Source organism: Puma concolor, chromosome B2, assembly GCF_028749965.1.
Source record: "Puma concolor isolate L17-30 chromosome B2, mPumCon1.1.hap2, whole genome shotgun sequence".
NCBI lineage: Eukaryota > Metazoa > Chordata > Mammalia > Carnivora > Felidae > Puma > Puma concolor.
The window spans coordinates 45,693,352-45,709,599 of NC_141671.1; the positions used below are offsets into that span (position 1 = coordinate 45,693,352).

A 16,248-nucleotide genomic window follows, 5' to 3' on the forward strand; every position below is an offset into this window, starting at 1 on the left:
GGTCATGGAGTATGTGGCTCCTGGCCAACAAAACTCTAAAATTTGCTAAACTCCTTCCTCCCAAAGGAAGAGATGAATCCAAAAACCTCAGGATATCCCCAATCTAATTTGTACCACGTGCTTGAATTAACTCTGTATTAGTCCAAAGTACCCAAGGACATCCTGTTGATGCAGCCCAAATTTAAATAAAACACTGCCTTTCTAGCAGGTGGAAATCTCGAGTCGACCGTGCCTAATTCCTGCTTGGCTTAGAAGCAGGCAGCCTTCGCTATTCACCAGCACCCTTGGGCACAAACCCAGGAAACAGAGGTATTGTTTGCTGTCCCAGAACAGCAATTATGTTCTTAGCTTCCTAATCTCTTTTACTGTACAAAACACCACAGAAACACTGTAAATTGTTCCTAATTAGAGTAGCTGGATTAAAACGCCTTTTATTCCCCCAAATTCCAAAGTGTATTTCAGGTGTGTTTAAGCTTTGAGCAATTTGTTCAGATCTATTTCTTGGTCAGAGTCCGCCCCCTGAAGTTTGATAAAGGTAAGTGCAGCACAGCCCTGCTGCCTTCTTAACAAAAGGTAAATCGTCTTTCCATTTAAGAGTCCTCTGAAAGGACATAGCTTTGGGGCTCTTACCAAAATCTTTATCAGTCTGAGAAACATTCTAGGTGCTACAGAATGACTATTCCTCAGCCCCTTTATTTATTCCGGAAACGTCAGAAAACCCTGGAGAAAATTAATCTTTCTAAAATAGCTAGTTCCGGATCTGGAAGAGGTTATCCAATACAAGGCCGAGCAAAGTCTAAACATAATTCCATGCTATATATTCAGTATGAAACTTCCCAACAGTGGGATTTCTTATTCTGAGTGCCTATTATATTCTTATATCTTGATACAATATGGGAATAAGCAAGTCAGGGTCTTGACTCTCAGCAGTATTTAACCCGGTTGCTATCCTTGAAATCTTTCTTGAAAGCTTTTCTTACCTTCTGGGATGCCACATTCTCTTGGTTTCCCTCCTGCTTCACAGGCTGCTCTTGCTCATTCCCCTTTCCAGGATCTTTTTCCTCTCCTTATTTCTAGATGCTGGGGTGCCCTGGCTTAGTGCTTGGACCTCTTCACTTTTGCCCTGTACTCACTAGGTGATCTCGTCTGGCCCCATGGCTTTAAGCAACATCTCTAGCCCCTCTCTTCCTTTGACAATAGACTATTATACCCAGTGGCCTACTTGACATCTCAAATTGGAGCTCTCACAGGCATCTCAAAAACCTGAAGCGGCTGGCCAAAGCCACATAAGCTTGGAGAGCCCTGTGACTTCTGAGTTCAAGGAAATGAATCAAGGGGACTTACAACTTTAAGATAGCCCATGCCTTCTTCAATTCATACACACACATTCCACATTTATTTATGTTTAACCACAGTTAACAGGGATATGGTTTCAAGACAAAAAAAAAAAAAAAAAAAAACCTTTAATTTCCTGCTTCCCAGAGAAAATCTCTGTTAACTGTTTTATTCCTTTGATAGTTATTTCCATATTTCCAAATATCTTGATTATAATGTTGCTTCTTGGTTTCTCAGTTTTATCGATTTCCAAACACAAAGAAAGATTTAGAGCTCTTCTGCCATCCCTCAAAATAGGCTTCCTATTCTCCACTTTCCCAAACACTTAAGGTGTTATTGTCTTGCTTATATCAAAATCACTTTTCATTATTGGTACTCTGTATACTCTATTCACAGCTGTGTTAGGTAGTATGTGTAAGTACTTTTTCTTTTCAGCACAGCATTTTGTTTCTGTTAGAGGTAACGCTTTTTTTTTTTTTTTTTTTACTTGTTTGGATTTCTGTGTTCATATCAAAAATTTATCCCAACCCACCCCAGGGTATGTAAATCTCTTCTAGATAACACTCAGGCCGGTTCAGTCGGTTGAGCGTCCAACTCTTGATTTCAGCTCAGGTCATGATCCCAGGTTTGTGGGATCGAACCCTGCATTGGGCTCCACGCTGAGCATGGAGTGTGCTTGAGATTATCTCTCTCCTTCTCTGCCCCTCCCCTGCTCACGTGCTCTGTGTCTCTCTAAAAAAAATAATTAATAAAATAAAGTAGATAACTTAAAAAAGTAGTAACACTCAGATCTATTAGGTATCCTACTCTCGCTTTCATCTTCTTGAGCAATCTTTCTTGCAGATCTAGCCTGGATCTGCCCCAGGTTGTTGTCTGGGTAGAAACTCCTTTTAAGCCCACCCTAGATAGTCCCTCTGCTCTCTCTTTCATAGCATCTTTTGTTTTTGGGGTCCTAAGCCTTTTCCTTTCTAGCTCTATTGCCACGTTTGATACTATTTCCCAACAGCTTTTGGGAAGGGAAGCTTTGCAGGAAAATTTATGGAGAATTTCTGTGGCTGAAGTTATCTTTATTCTTCCTCACACTTAACTGCTTCTGGGTTGCAATAATTTCTTCTCAACGTTTTGAAACCATTCTCCATCGTTATCTAGCTTACAACATTACTGCGAGGAGTCTGATAATATTCTGATTTTGACCTTTTACGTAAAACCTTTTTTTTCCCCTCTGAAAACGTTTTGTTCTTCTTTTTTTTCTTCTGTCACAGAATATCACAGAAGAAATTTCACAATGCTGTCATCTCAGTTGGTTCAAGCTGCTATAACCCAATACCATAGACTGGGTTCCTTATAAACATTTATTTCCCATAGTTCTGGAGGCTGGAGGTTCAAGATCAGAATGCCAATACTGTCGGTTTCTGGCAAGACCCTCTTCTGAGATACAGACTGCCAACTTCCAACTTGGTAGAAAGGGCAAGAGAGCCCTATGGAGTCTTTTGTAAGAGCACCAATGTCATTTACAAAGATTCCACCTTCACGATCTAACTACTTCCTAAAGGCCCCACTTCCTACTACTATCACTTGGGGGTTAGGTATTAACATATGCATTTGGAGGGGCACAAACCTAACCGTGGGTCTATTTTCACCTATCATCTCCTTGAGTGTGGCCAGGACCTGTGACCTACTTCCAGTAATTGAATATGGTAAAAGTTGTGAGATGTCACTCACCTGATTATGTTATACTTTGTCATAAAAGCCCACTGGGGTAACAGACTGTTCTGGCAGACTTACAGGCATAAGTGGCCATGTTAGAGAATCTCTTGTGTCAGGGAAGTATAGGCAGCCTCTGGGGTGTCAGGGTAACCTCTAACCAATAAGTCAGCAAAAAGTCAAGGTTCTCATTCCCACAACTGCAGAGAAATGAATTCTGCCAATAACTTGAAGGAGGTGGAGTTCCCCAGTCAAGCCTCCAGCTGAAAATGCAGCCCTTGATTACAGTCTTGTGAAACTGAGCAGAGGACACAGTTAACTGTGTCTGGACTCCTGACTCAGAAGCTATGAGATAATAAACGTGTGTTGCTTTAAGCCCCTGTTTGTGGCAATTTTTAAATTCAGCAATAGGAACTTTTGCAATGTTTTACTCTTTTTCTGACTCTTTTATCGTTTTTAGTAGCATTTTGGGAAGTATCTGAGGTGAACGTGTGTGTAATCAGTGGATTAGACAAACGTGGCTTATGACATGTGATCAAACACCCTTTATTTTTTTTTGTCTCTCATTATCCTTATAAAATTTATTCAAGAGTAAAAGCTTTTCTTTCCCACCAGATATGTTCCAGAAATTACTCCAACATGCTCCAATAATAGCAGCTTTGTGGTCACTTTGGATAGTTCACACACTCTCAGTTTGGTTATTAAGATGCTCAGTCTCATGTAATAATAATAACTACAAATAATTTGGCTTAAATTTCTATTCTCCCCCAACTCCCTCTCCAACTGAGTCCTACTCTAGGTTGGCTCTTTGCACCGGCACATCTTTGCTGATGGACAGTTTTGCTTAACTTTTCTTCCTCTCCTTCTACCCGCCCCACCTTGGGCAATGAGGTTTCTGACCTCCTTTCCCTCAAGTCCAGGAAGAAAGATTTGTATTACAAGATGGGGTTGCCTTCATATGGTGCCAGGTCTCTGAATGTAAGGGAGGGAGTGTTCGGGAACTCTTCGGAAATTTCGTATCCCTGACCTCTCTCACGTGCAATTCCTTTAGCTCATACAAATTCATCTATATTCCAGGTGCTCATCCCCTAATCTGGCTTCACCTCCAACTTCTTTCTGCTCGATCTCCACCACTTTGGGTGGCCCCCTCACACAGCACCCAAGACAACCCCGTATTGTCTCTCTCTTGCTTGCTTGTCTCACCATTCTCCGTAAGAAACACACACACATGCTTCACTCTGACAAACTGTAGGCATGTAGGCTGGTCTCAACACAGAGTCCATTCAGGGCCCCAGACCAGGGCTGTGGCCACAGTTCCAAGCAAGAATAAGAACCTCGTCTTCCCCCACCCAATAGTCAGCCATAGAAGGCTAAGAAATCCTTCATTAAGTTTGAAGTCAGGGGACAAGTATCTCTTCTTCTCTCACCTCTTGGGGTAGATGAGGAGGTTCATGAAGCAGCTTTCTCCAAGGAAATTCTCATAAAATTCTCATCTGTATATCTCTGGGGAGTATGGAACATCTACTGGTCTCTGATCATTTCTTTTGAACATCTCACTTTGGTATCTCATGTGTACTCCATCTTGGTGCCACATGGAGCCTTACATCTTCATTTGCTGTATGCATGCCTATTCAATCCACCACCATTAACTGGAAGGTCCCCTTGCTCTCTTTATTTGTATATTATGAAGCCTATTCATGTCAGAAGGCTAACAGATACTCTTAAGACTTTGTAACTCTCGGGGCGCCTGGGGGCCTCAGTTAGTTAAGCATCTGAGTTCAGCTCAGGTCATGATCTTGTGGTTTGTGAGTTCATGCCCTGCATCGGGCTCTGTGCTGGCAGCTCGGAGTTTGGAGCCTGCTTTAGATTCTGTGTCTCCCTCTCTCTCTGCCCTTCCCCACTCACACTCTGTCTCTCTCTCTCAAAAATAAATAGACATTTAAAAAATTAAATACAAAAATAATTTTAAAAAGACTCTGTAAATCTCAAAATAGCCCATTCAGAAATCTGTTCTGTGTCCTACTTGAACATGCCTAATGAATGTTCATTGTGTCCATGGGGCTGAATTCAGATGCACTGCCCTAAGTGGGACCTATTGCAGTAGAGAGCCTGGTCTAAGAACCAAATGGTTGGCACAAATTCACATGCTCTATTGCCTTCTTCCATCAATGACTCCAATGGGCATAATAAAAATGCATCCACATCTCCTCCCTTGTCAGTAGAAAGGTGGAAGAATGTGGGGCAGCGACTGTCCTACCTGGAGTTTGATCTTTACAGGCTCACTCTTCACTAAGTGCTGGCACTCACATCTGACCTCTCTAGCTTGCCAGACAGAACTGTTGACAGTGGGTATATCCAGGCAATATGAGGTGGAGACTGGGAGGAAGCTACCCCAACCCACTCTGATGCCATGAGCAACGGGAGCCTTAGAGACCTCTAGGATCAAACTCTTGGCATGAGCACTGACACGTCCATGAGAGGTAGGGCGTGGCGGCGAGGCTTCACCAAAGAGATTCTGTAAGCAGCAACTGTGGATGAGTGAGAGGCAGAACAAGAAAGGGAGGCCAAGGCGGGTGGACCTAATTAGGGTTACCACAAGTGACTATGCAGATTATGGCCTAAACCACTTTAGTTGGCACCATTAATATCACAGGTGTGAGAATGGCACCCTCTTGAGTACACGGCCTGTAAAGCCATATGTGGTGACCCTGGAAAACTATGGTCATTGCACCTGAGATTGTCCTTCATCATTCCCTTGGGGACTTCAAAAAATAACTGAGAGGATATGTTGAAAGACCCTAAGTTCAATTAAACAGACAGATAAGAACCCTAGCTGCTTGTTAGGAATTGAACTGCGTGTCTGCAAAATTCATATTTTGAAGCTCTAACCTCCAATATGACTGTATGTGGAGACGAGGCCATTAAGGAGGTGATTAAGGTTCACTGAGGTGATCAGAGTGGGATCCCCATCTGATAGGATGGGCGCTCTTAAAGAAGAAGAGACACCAGAGACCTCTATTAGCATGCAATGAGAAGAGACCATGCGGGGACATAGCAAGAAGGTGGCTGTCTATGAGACGGGAAGAGTGGTCTCATCAGAAAATAACCCCAAAGACAGCTTGATCTTGGAAGTCCTAGCTTCCGGAACTGTGAAAAACATGAATTTCTGTTGTTTAAACTACCCAGTTTGTGATATGTTGTTATAGCAGTCTGAGTTAATATACTACTATAGACAGCCATTAAAAGTGGACATGACTTCATCTTGTAATCATGGTCTGCTGAGATTCGGGGCATGAGGACTACATGTAAAATAGGGACTAGATGATGCTTGAGATCCCTCACAGACCAGAGAGTGTAAGATTCTAATTACAATTAAATAAGCAGTGCCCTTGCCTTCTAGTCTGACTTATAAAACCCACTTCCTGTTAAAATTAACATCCACGACTATTATATGCATAACGGCTATTCATCATCCGTGTTGCCCTGCTCACATTATTTCCCCTTTGTGCCTTCGTTTCTGCTGCTGTAAACCAGGGACAGTAAGGTTCCCCACTCCCAAGCTTCTTGTGAAGATTAAGAGTTAACATATGCAAGGCACTTAGTGCCTGGCAGGGAGTGAGCAGTCTATGAATGTTGCTTCTTCTTCCTTGACCTCTTACCATTATCGTCGCCATCACCATCGTCATCACAATTATTGTTGAAAGAAATCTGCCCTTGCAGATTTTTAGGATGTCTAAGATTTCTAGAAGCAGGGACGAGTCAGATAAGGCTCAGTCTTTCTGGGCCCAGTGGCCAGGGTTGAAACACTGGCGAGCCCAGGGGGTGAAAGTATGGAAAGGAAATGTCACTTCGTGTGGTGCCTGTCCACCTGCTGCTCTCTGTCTCATCTGAAAGTGGCATTGGCTGTACATGTAAACAACCCCAAAAGTACTCACAGTGGTTATGAAAGAAAACCAGGAAAAAAAAAAAAGAAAACCAGGATGTGTTAGGGTATCTCCCCGGAAGGTGACAACCAAACTCTCCCTCAATTTGCCTCTTACATCGAAAGAATTCTGGGAGTAATGAAACTCATATCTGACCTTATAAGTATTGTTAAGGTTGAAGGTCATTTCTAAGGCTGTTATGGGCCATAGAACTGGACTAGGAACCAAAAGTCCTAAAAGCCCTCAGTACCCCTTTACTGGCTACACAATCTCCACCTCATTGAACATGTGTTTCCTCATCTCTGCTTTAGATCTTCCTGGACATCTCACTTCACTGGACTGGGGGCCAGATGAAATTATAAGGTGTAGACTGAAAAACACTGCCTTACGTATAAGATCATATCATTATACTTCCCAACTAATGGCTACAAAGCTGTGTGAAATAGAATTTTTTCATTTTATTTCTGAATGAGTTTCAAAGGTAAGTGACTGAACCTAAAAAGGAAAAAAAAAGGATAAAATCCAACTGGAAAATTTGGGAGGGAAATGCCTCTTCTCTAGGAAATTTGCTCCAATGACTTTTTGATAGGAAGCGAACGTGGGCCATCCATTTATCTCAGGTGATTTCGTGACGGTTTCTGACTGCAGTTCAGATGCCTGGGAATGTGACAAGAATAATGCTATTTCATGAAAAAGGAAACTGCAGTCTGTGGCAGTGAAAAGCTGGCACAACGGACGCAGCTTCTAATAAAACCTACTTTCCTACGTTTATGAAGCAATTCCTTTGAGTCAAACCACATGGAAATAAACGGTTCCGTTTAAATGAAGATAAAAAAAGCAGGGATAGAGCTGCTGAAAACTTCTCATTTTATTCCAGATGCCCACATCAGAAAATTCCATCTAATATTGTGCTAATTTTTTCACTGACATTTAGTTCTAAATGTCAAGTTGCACCAAAAATTTCCCTTGATTTTATGGTTTGCAGCCTTACTCAGTTGATAAAAACTGGGTTAGCATGATGTCATTTGACGATTCTCCCGTATGGGAAAAAGCATAAATGCCTAGGAGAGGAAAGAGACAATAAGAGTTACTGCTTCTATGTCGGAATCAAGCATGAGACCAAAATGAAAATATGCCTAGCCAGGTCCTTACAACTCTGGACAGCTCCGGAAAGATGATAGGGAAAGCTACAGAATGTAGTTGGCTGATAGGCAGCCACATTTTCATTAATTCCCAAGAGACTTGCGTTCATCAGACATCTCTCATTTGAGAAGAGAAGAACCACAGCTTTCAGATACGGCTCAGAGATGAGATAAAGTAGGTGTGAGATCATCAAATGTAATTGCTAGAAGGAAACTTTGTGATCTCTTAGGTTTTTCATATTACTGACGAGGGACAAACATCCAAAAAGGTTAAGAGATTTGTAAACAACACGCAGGCTGGTTGGTGACAGTGATAACAGGACCCAAGGTTTCTGGGTGGGCACACTGGACATTTGGGGAGGGAAGCCTTTTCAAGTTCAAACACCTGAACTTTATTTGGAATTCAAATAATTTTTCTTAGAAGCTAACGTGAGTGGCCCATTTCTCTGCCCTCATAAAGATATTAACTTAATTTAACATGTAGTGAGACTTGGGCATTTAAATGTGACTTCAGCTTAACTTGTAACACAATACCTCTTCCTCACCCCTCTTGATCCACTCTTCTCCTCCAGGCATATTGCAACTATTCGCAAGGCATACATATCAGTCTTCCTGTAGCTGAATATCATTGACTTTAGCAACAGCCAATAGATGAGGGTAAAGACAGTGCATGTCACAGCTGGAGGGGACAGTGCTTTCTCACCCATAGCAAGTGGTGGCTTCTCCCTTTGCAGGAACATTTTAGAGGGAGGGGATACCTAATACCTGGCCCATGCCCACTGCTCAGTTGCTGACACAAGGGGAGTGACTCTCCGGTAAGGACAAAATTGGTGTTCATCTAACCACACTCCTGCACCCCATGACCCCAGTGATCAATGTCATCAATTTACATAATGTCTAAGTGAGGAAATGGTGGTAATTTGTGATGAAATTAAAAGGGACACCATGGGTCTCCATGACCCTCAAATCCCTAACAATGTTCGGTCAGCCCTGAGCACCATCCAGATGAACTTCAGACATATGACCAGCTCATATTCCTACACATCCCACCTGAGGTTTTTAAAAGTACCCTTCAATTTTCCTCATGTGATATATTCATATTCTTTCTTCTATTTTTTTATTAACCTTTGGCTTATTGTTAACTCACCTTTGTGTTGCAGTGGGTTGAAAGGCTTTGGGAATTTGGGTTTGGCAGATACATCTTTTGAGTTCTGCTGCATAAAAGAAAAACAAATCATTCGGAAATTAATTCTATTCGTTTAGTGATGCTCTGCATTTCCGACATCTTAATGTCATTAGTGAACCTTTACTCCATTTACATGGTGCACTATTCTGTTTTATTAGAGTACTCCTTTCTTACGCTTTCTCCTGCTTTAATCTTTTTAAAACGCCTAAGGACTTATTTCTAAGTGAATCTTGTGTTCCTGTATATTCTCACAACTTCTAACAACAAACCAGAAAGAAGGTTTTTTTTTTTGTTTAATTTTTTTTAATGTTTGTTTTTGAAAGAGACAGAATGCGAGTGGGTCAGGGGCAGAGAGAGAGGGAGACACAGAATCCGAAGCAGGCTCCAGGCTCCGAGCTGTCAGCACAGAGCCCGACGCGGGGCTTGAACTCACGAGCTGTGAGATCATGACCTGAGCCGAAGTTGGTCGCTCAACTGACTGAGCCACCCAGGCGCCCCAAACCAGAAAGAAGTTTTAAAGAGGGCATTATTGGGGTGCCTGGGTGGCTCAGTCGGTTAAGTGCCCAACTTCAGCTCGGGTCATGATCTCACAGCTCGTGGGTCCCCATGTTGGGCTCTGTGCTGACAGCTCAGGGCCTGGAACCTGCTTCAGATTCTGTGTCTCCCTCTCTCTCGGCACCTCTCCTGCTCATACTCTATCTCTCTCTCTCAAAAATAAACATTAAAATAAATAAATAAAATAAAGAAGGCATTATCTTTTTTCATGTCTATGTTTACGTTTCTTTGGTTCACACATGTATCACTAGGAAAGAAACCCCAGGGGGGAAAAGCAATAGTTCTATAAAAATGGTCTCAAATAAAACTTTGCCTTATTCTCACTCATCTTAGCATTCAAATCCCTTTGTGAATAATCCTTTAGCAACTGCTGCAGAGGCTAAATAGAGTTCAAAAGTTTGAAAACTGAATTATCTCACTGAAATCAAATTTTTAAAATGAAGAATATGTTCTTATGGGGAAAGGTAAATGTGTTAAGATACACTGTATTCTTTTCCACTCACCAGTTGATTTATTCATCAGTTTAACATCTCCTATTGAGTACCACTGTATGCTAGACACTATGTTAGGCACCAGGAATATTAGAAAGAATAAGATCCATTTTCTATCACTGTCCATACCATGAGGAAGCTAAATCAAGATGGAAGAAAAAAGGTTCTTGTTATATGCAGTGGGCAACCCAGTGATAGCTCCTGATTTTCATGGAAATATAGAAGCTGCTACCCCACATTGAGCTCTGGAAAAAAAAAAATTATCATAGAGAGAGGAATGAGAAATGTCTGAAAGTTCCAAAGCAAAATAATTGATTTTCTAGATTCAGGACTTAGTAAACATATACTAAAGAAAAATTCTACGGTCATTATCATTGCTTTTAAAACTGCATCCTGCCCCATAGAGAGAGAAGAAGCTTAGATTGCTTAGATTTCAACACACTCAGGGATTCTACACGGTCTGAGGTAAAGCAGCCTCTTCAGACATGTGAATATATGGGGCTAAGCTCTTGGTCAAATAAAAGGACCTGAATCATTGGAACCATAAATAATTAAATATCTTCTTTCTGGAGGGAAATTCTGTAGAGGCCACCAGTGTCTGCCTCTTGGTGAAGAGCTGCAGAGAACATGGCTAGAGACGATGGAAGGGCCAAGAAGGGTCCCTGAGCCCTCAGCAAGGATTTGAGAGAAACTGCACCACGGGTCCACAAGGTGTCATGGCGGCTTGAGGGATGGTCCTTGTGGAGAACACTGTGGGCTACTTTCATTCCTTTCAGCCAACAACCCAAATTTCACTGCCCTTTTAAGACTCCTATTTTGCCATCCATTTTCCCATCTCTTATTGGATAGCCTTTTCTCCTACTGTAAAAACAAAACAAAACAAAAAAGTATCCAGGTCTGAATTCTCTCACCCCCTGACCCAATCTACACACGTTGCTCTATCTGCATCAAACTGATGCTTCCTGTGTCCAGGGAAGAGTCTGACCCCTCTGTCTTAAGTCGAGCTATTCCATGTGCCTTCCCAAGAATCTTCTTCCTTCAGTCATCCTTCCCAACCCCCATTTGTCTTCAGACTATCTTTGCTGGCTCATCCCTCCCAGCATATGGACTTGCTCACATCCTCGTGACTCAGCTCTACCATCACTGCTGTCCTGAGTCTGCGTCTGCTTTCCACCCTCACTCTCTTTTCTCTCACAACGAGTTTCTTGCGGGAACATTCCCACAGAGGTATCTTTCCCTCCCCTTCTCATTCCTCAACCGGGGTAATCTGGGTTCCTGTCTTACATTCAAACTTCCTCAGCATTTAAATGTGACTTCAGCTTAACTTGTAACACAATACCTCTTCCTCATCCCTCTTGATCCACTCTTCTCCTCCAGGCATATTGCAACTATTTGCAAGGCATACATATCAGTCTTCCTGTAGCTGAATATCATTGACTTTAGCAACAGCCAATAGATGAGGGTAAAGACAATGCATGTCACAGGTGGAGGGGGCAATGCTTTCTCACCCACAGCAAGTGGTGGCTTCTCCCTTTGCAAGAACATTTTAGAGGGAGGGGATACCTAATACCTGGCCCATGCCCACTGCTCAGTTGCTGACACAAGGGGAGTGACTCTCCGGTAAGGACAAAATTGATATTCATCTAGCCACACTCCTGCACCCCATGATCCCAGTGATCAATGTCATCAATTTACATAATGTCTAAGTGAGGAAATGGTGGTAATTTGTGATGAAATTAAAAGGGACACCATGGGTCTCCATGAGCCTTGGGAAATTATGAACACCCATCTTCTATTCTGTCAAATATACATTTATTTTAAAGCAAGTGAGCCACCTAACCCGAAAACAAAGTTCCACTTTTGTCATCTGATTTAAAAATGACATTGGAGGGGCACCTGGGTGGCTCAGTCGGTTAAGCGGCCGACTTCGGCTCAGGTCATGATCTCGCGGTCTGTGAGTTCGAGCCCCGCGTCAGGCTCTGGGCTGACAGCTCAGAGCCTGGAGCCTGTTTCAGATTCTGTGTCTCCCTCTCTCTGACCTTCCCCTGTTCATGCTCTGTCTCTCCCTCTCTCAAAAATAAATAAAACATAAAAAAAAAAATTTAAAAAAAATGACATTGGAAAAGGAGTACAAATCCACAAGATGCCTCAGTGACCACAGCTGCCTGCTGACCAGTGTCAACACTTTACATTAGAAACAGGGAGAAAAAACACTGTCAGGCATCCTTACTTTTGTTTTTGTTTTAATTTATGTTGGGGTGTTTTTCTCTCTTTGGTTTTCAAATGAGAAAAATTCTGACTTCCTGCTTGGTGGGGTGGGGGGTGTCCTGTGTTACCTTGTTAACTTCAGGTCTTTCTATAATGCAGTCACATATGCTGTAGCTCCCTCCTTTTCTGAAGAATAGTGAGTGATTTATTAGTTTCACATTTTCTGGTTGAAGAGTTTGGTTCTTCAAGACATAAACTCAAAATCACAGAAAGTCAGAACTTCTGCTTTGAGTGACCAGCCCAACAGTTAATATTAACAGTTGAAACAAAAATTAAAACCAAAAGGTACCATGTGACTTTCCTAAAATCATTCAGCCAATTGGTTACTGAGTCAGAAATACAGGGCAGGTATGCTCTCACGGGCCACCGATCCCTAACTCACAACAATTTCCGGTACTAGGAAATGCAGAGCCAGGGAAAAATTTTAAGGTCAAAGGTTAATTTCCTCACAGTTGGGCTTTTTTTTTTTTTTTTTTTACTATTATTATTTCAAAAGATTATCTTGTCCCTTATAAAAATCTCTAAACACCATGTAGGTTTACATCGACTTAAGTCAGTTGACTTCTATCAAACACAAAAATCTCTGCTTTAGAGCTCGTTCTGAAAGGCCTTCAGTGTTTTGCTGAAAAGCAAAAGACTAAATTGACTTCAAAAATACAAAATATGAACACAAAGGCGTTGGTTTCTACTATATTCTCCTTAAATGGATTGCACTATCATGGCAAAGAATGAAACAGGAATCCTCTGTTGCCATACAAATGTCTCCGTTTGTAGATTTAAGAGCTACAGTTGCAAGGGACAGTTATACCCACTTAAGAGGGAAAACTCAGAGAGGACATTTCACATATTAGAAGTTAATCAAGGACTTCACCGTTTACTTTTATGAAAGCAAAATGGTCTGCAGGAGGTCCAGAAAGTCATTCAGAGAAAAGGGTCTCACTGACTCTAGATATTGGCAGACAAGTCAGACTAAAGCAAATGATTGCTCAAAGGTAGTTGCCCACAAGAACACCCACAGCCCTCAGTGCTTGAACATCTTTGTAACTTTCCCTGCCTTCTCATTCACTCATTTATACACTCATTCATTCATTCACTCATTCATTGTCTCACTCACTCAACTTTATGAGTATTGACGCTGTGCTAGGAACCATGCCAGATAACAGAAATATAATGGTGCCACAAACTCAAGGGGTTAAGCAAAAGTGGGCTTGCTGTAAAACGGCACACAGAGAAAAGTATGAAACCGGAACTTCAGGCATTGGACTCATGGCAGCAGATGATTACCTTTGATGCTTGCTTCTGAGAGCTTAAAGGGGACAATTTGTTGAACAGCAATTGTCGTAGCTATAAGGCAACAAAGAAATATTGAAGACAGGCACATATTCAATCATAAAAGACAAATCCAGAACAAAACTACAGATTGGAATTGTTGTTTACTAGAGGTATTTCCCGGAAGCGCTTAATAGACCTTAACCATGGCTATCTGATGAAAGGATTTGTTATATTTGTTTGCTTTACCTATAAACAAATCTAAGATTCAACAAAGAACAACAGTACCAAAAGCTGTCATAATTCAGATCCTAGGCAATAGTAATTTATAATAATTGCTAAGTTGAAATTTATCTTTGAAGTAAAGACTTTTCCTGACCATGTGAATGATGCCATTAAGAGAATTATTTAGTCTCCTCAAGAACAGCAAGTTGCTTCTCTGTAAACAGGGATTTTGTGTATGTGCTAAAATTGTGCTAATTATAAAATATTCTTATCTTCTTATTAAAACAAAGTCCGTATCGCTTAGCTTACTGTCTTTACGTCTCTCAACAGACATGCTCAAAGCTTGGGCAAAATAATGAAACAAGTTGATATAAAATTTTTTCCATAATCTTTTGCTCACATTGGTTGTCCTTCATTAGAGATTTTATTTAATGTTAAAGGCTATTTAATATTTACCATATAAAACTCTAGAAATATGGGAGGAGATACTTCTTTCAGCATGTTCTAAGTAAATGCATACATTTAATCGAGGAGAAACAGAAAATTCAACCTTCCTGAAAGTACTTTCGCTCTTCAATGACTGCCAAACGGTGGATAAAAGCAGCAAAATGAAAAGTAAAAACAATTTCCCTTTTTTGTCTACAATGTTCACATTGTATGTTATGATTAGTTCTATATAGTTTTATTATCAGAGGTGAGTATTTCCACTGAGTCTTCCTGAGTCTACCTTTTATAAAATTATAGAATTTGATTACAAAACTACCCAGGGTCTCACCTCTATTGTGAATAAGAGCCCAGAAATCTTATTGGGTTGGATGCCTGGATTAGAAGAAGAAAGAGATAAAGAGAGAAATGAACACACATACCTTACTATCCCAGAGCATTCCAAAACATAAGATGAAAAAACCCTAAAAAAAAAAAAAAAAAGAATAGATCACGTGCATGGTCTTATCTTTTCCAGAAAAATGAAGCACTGATATGTAATACTATTCTATCACCCAACATGGAAGTTGTTTTCTTGTCTGTCTTCCTACTAGACAGTGGGCTCCTTGAAGGCAAGGACCCTGGGTCACTCCCCAATGCCTGGCATAACACAAGCCCTCAAAAATATTTTGTCGAATGTATAAAGAAGTGAGTGAATAAAGTTTTAAATGCGTGCCGAGATTTCTTTTCCCCCTTGTGTCATCCTAAACCCAATACAAATCACTTCCATTTGCCTCTATATCTTAGTCTTTCTTTAGAATAGGCATTAAATAAACATTGACTAAACATTTATGACGGCAGTGGGCATTGAGGTCCAACCCTAAGATCAAACGGAGGACCTTTATCTGCACCCTTTCCATCAAGTCCACCCTTGGGGAACCCCTGGAAGAGGCTTTCTTGTACCTTGGAATCCTCTTCCCTGTCAGAGCACCTTCAACTGGTGCCTGTTCACACAGCATATCACCATGGGTCTGCCCTCAACAGAAGCTCCCTAAGCCCGTCACCATTAGGTCCGTGCTTTCGAGGTTTGCCATCTGTCCCACCACTGAAAACATTCACCAGTATGCTAACATAGGTGGAAAACCACTCGCTTTTAGAAGATGTATTAGCATCTGCTATGTGCCAGGCACTGTGCTAAGAGCTAACTTATGCCATTTAATCTTCACATCTACTTTATGATACAGGTAATGATATTATCCATTTAACAGATGAAAGAATTGAAAGAGAGATTAAATAATTTTTTATTGGTCACAGTTGATAACGTGACATATTTGAGCTGAGACCTATTTAAGTACAAAGCTCAAATGTTTAACCACCACCTTCCCGAATCATTGTCCAGAGGGGACCAGCAAATTTTCGTCAAACCAGGATTAAAGGCTCTCTTCCAGACTCATCAAATCCTAAAGATTACTTTGTCTACCTACTCTCTGACCACTCTCTGGTTGTGGAATGTAAAACCCATGCTTTGCAGCAGGGGTAGGCCAACTTTTCCTAGAAAAAGCCAGAGAGGACATGTTTTAGGCTTTGCAGGTCATACTATCGCAACTGCTCAGCTTTGCCAGTGTAAAGAAAGCAGCCGCAGACCGTATCTAAACAAACTGGTGTGGCTGTCTTCCAATAAAACTTTATTTACAAAAACAGAGCTGGCTACAGTTTGCCAGGTCCTG

The 16,248-nt window shown here is 41.3% G+C and overlaps 1 protein-coding gene across 3 annotated transcripts in view; it reads right to left on the bottom strand.

Moving 5' to 3' along the window:
- Nucleotides 1-7,806: 7,806 nt before the first annotated feature.
- ADGRF1 (adhesion G protein-coupled receptor F1) overlaps nucleotides 7,807-16,248 on the bottom strand; it is a 42,100-nt gene continuing 33,658 nt past the window's right edge. For 2 of the 3 annotated variants that reach the window (XM_086707024.1, XM_086707025.1), the window contains 4 exons: nucleotides 14,965-15,006; nucleotides 13,889-13,948; nucleotides 9,252-9,318; nucleotides 7,807-8,023 (listed from right to left, as the gene is read on the bottom strand). In XM_086707024.1, coding sequence (XP_086563150.1) covers nucleotides 7,950-8,023; nucleotides 9,252-9,318; nucleotides 13,889-13,948; nucleotides 14,965-15,006 — 243 coding nt within the window. In that variant the 3' untranslated portion in view covers nucleotides 7,807-7,949. The remainder of the gene's footprint in view (nucleotides 8,024-9,251; nucleotides 9,319-13,888; nucleotides 13,949-14,964; nucleotides 15,007-16,248) is intronic. The other variant, XM_086707026.1, reaches the window with a different exon arrangement.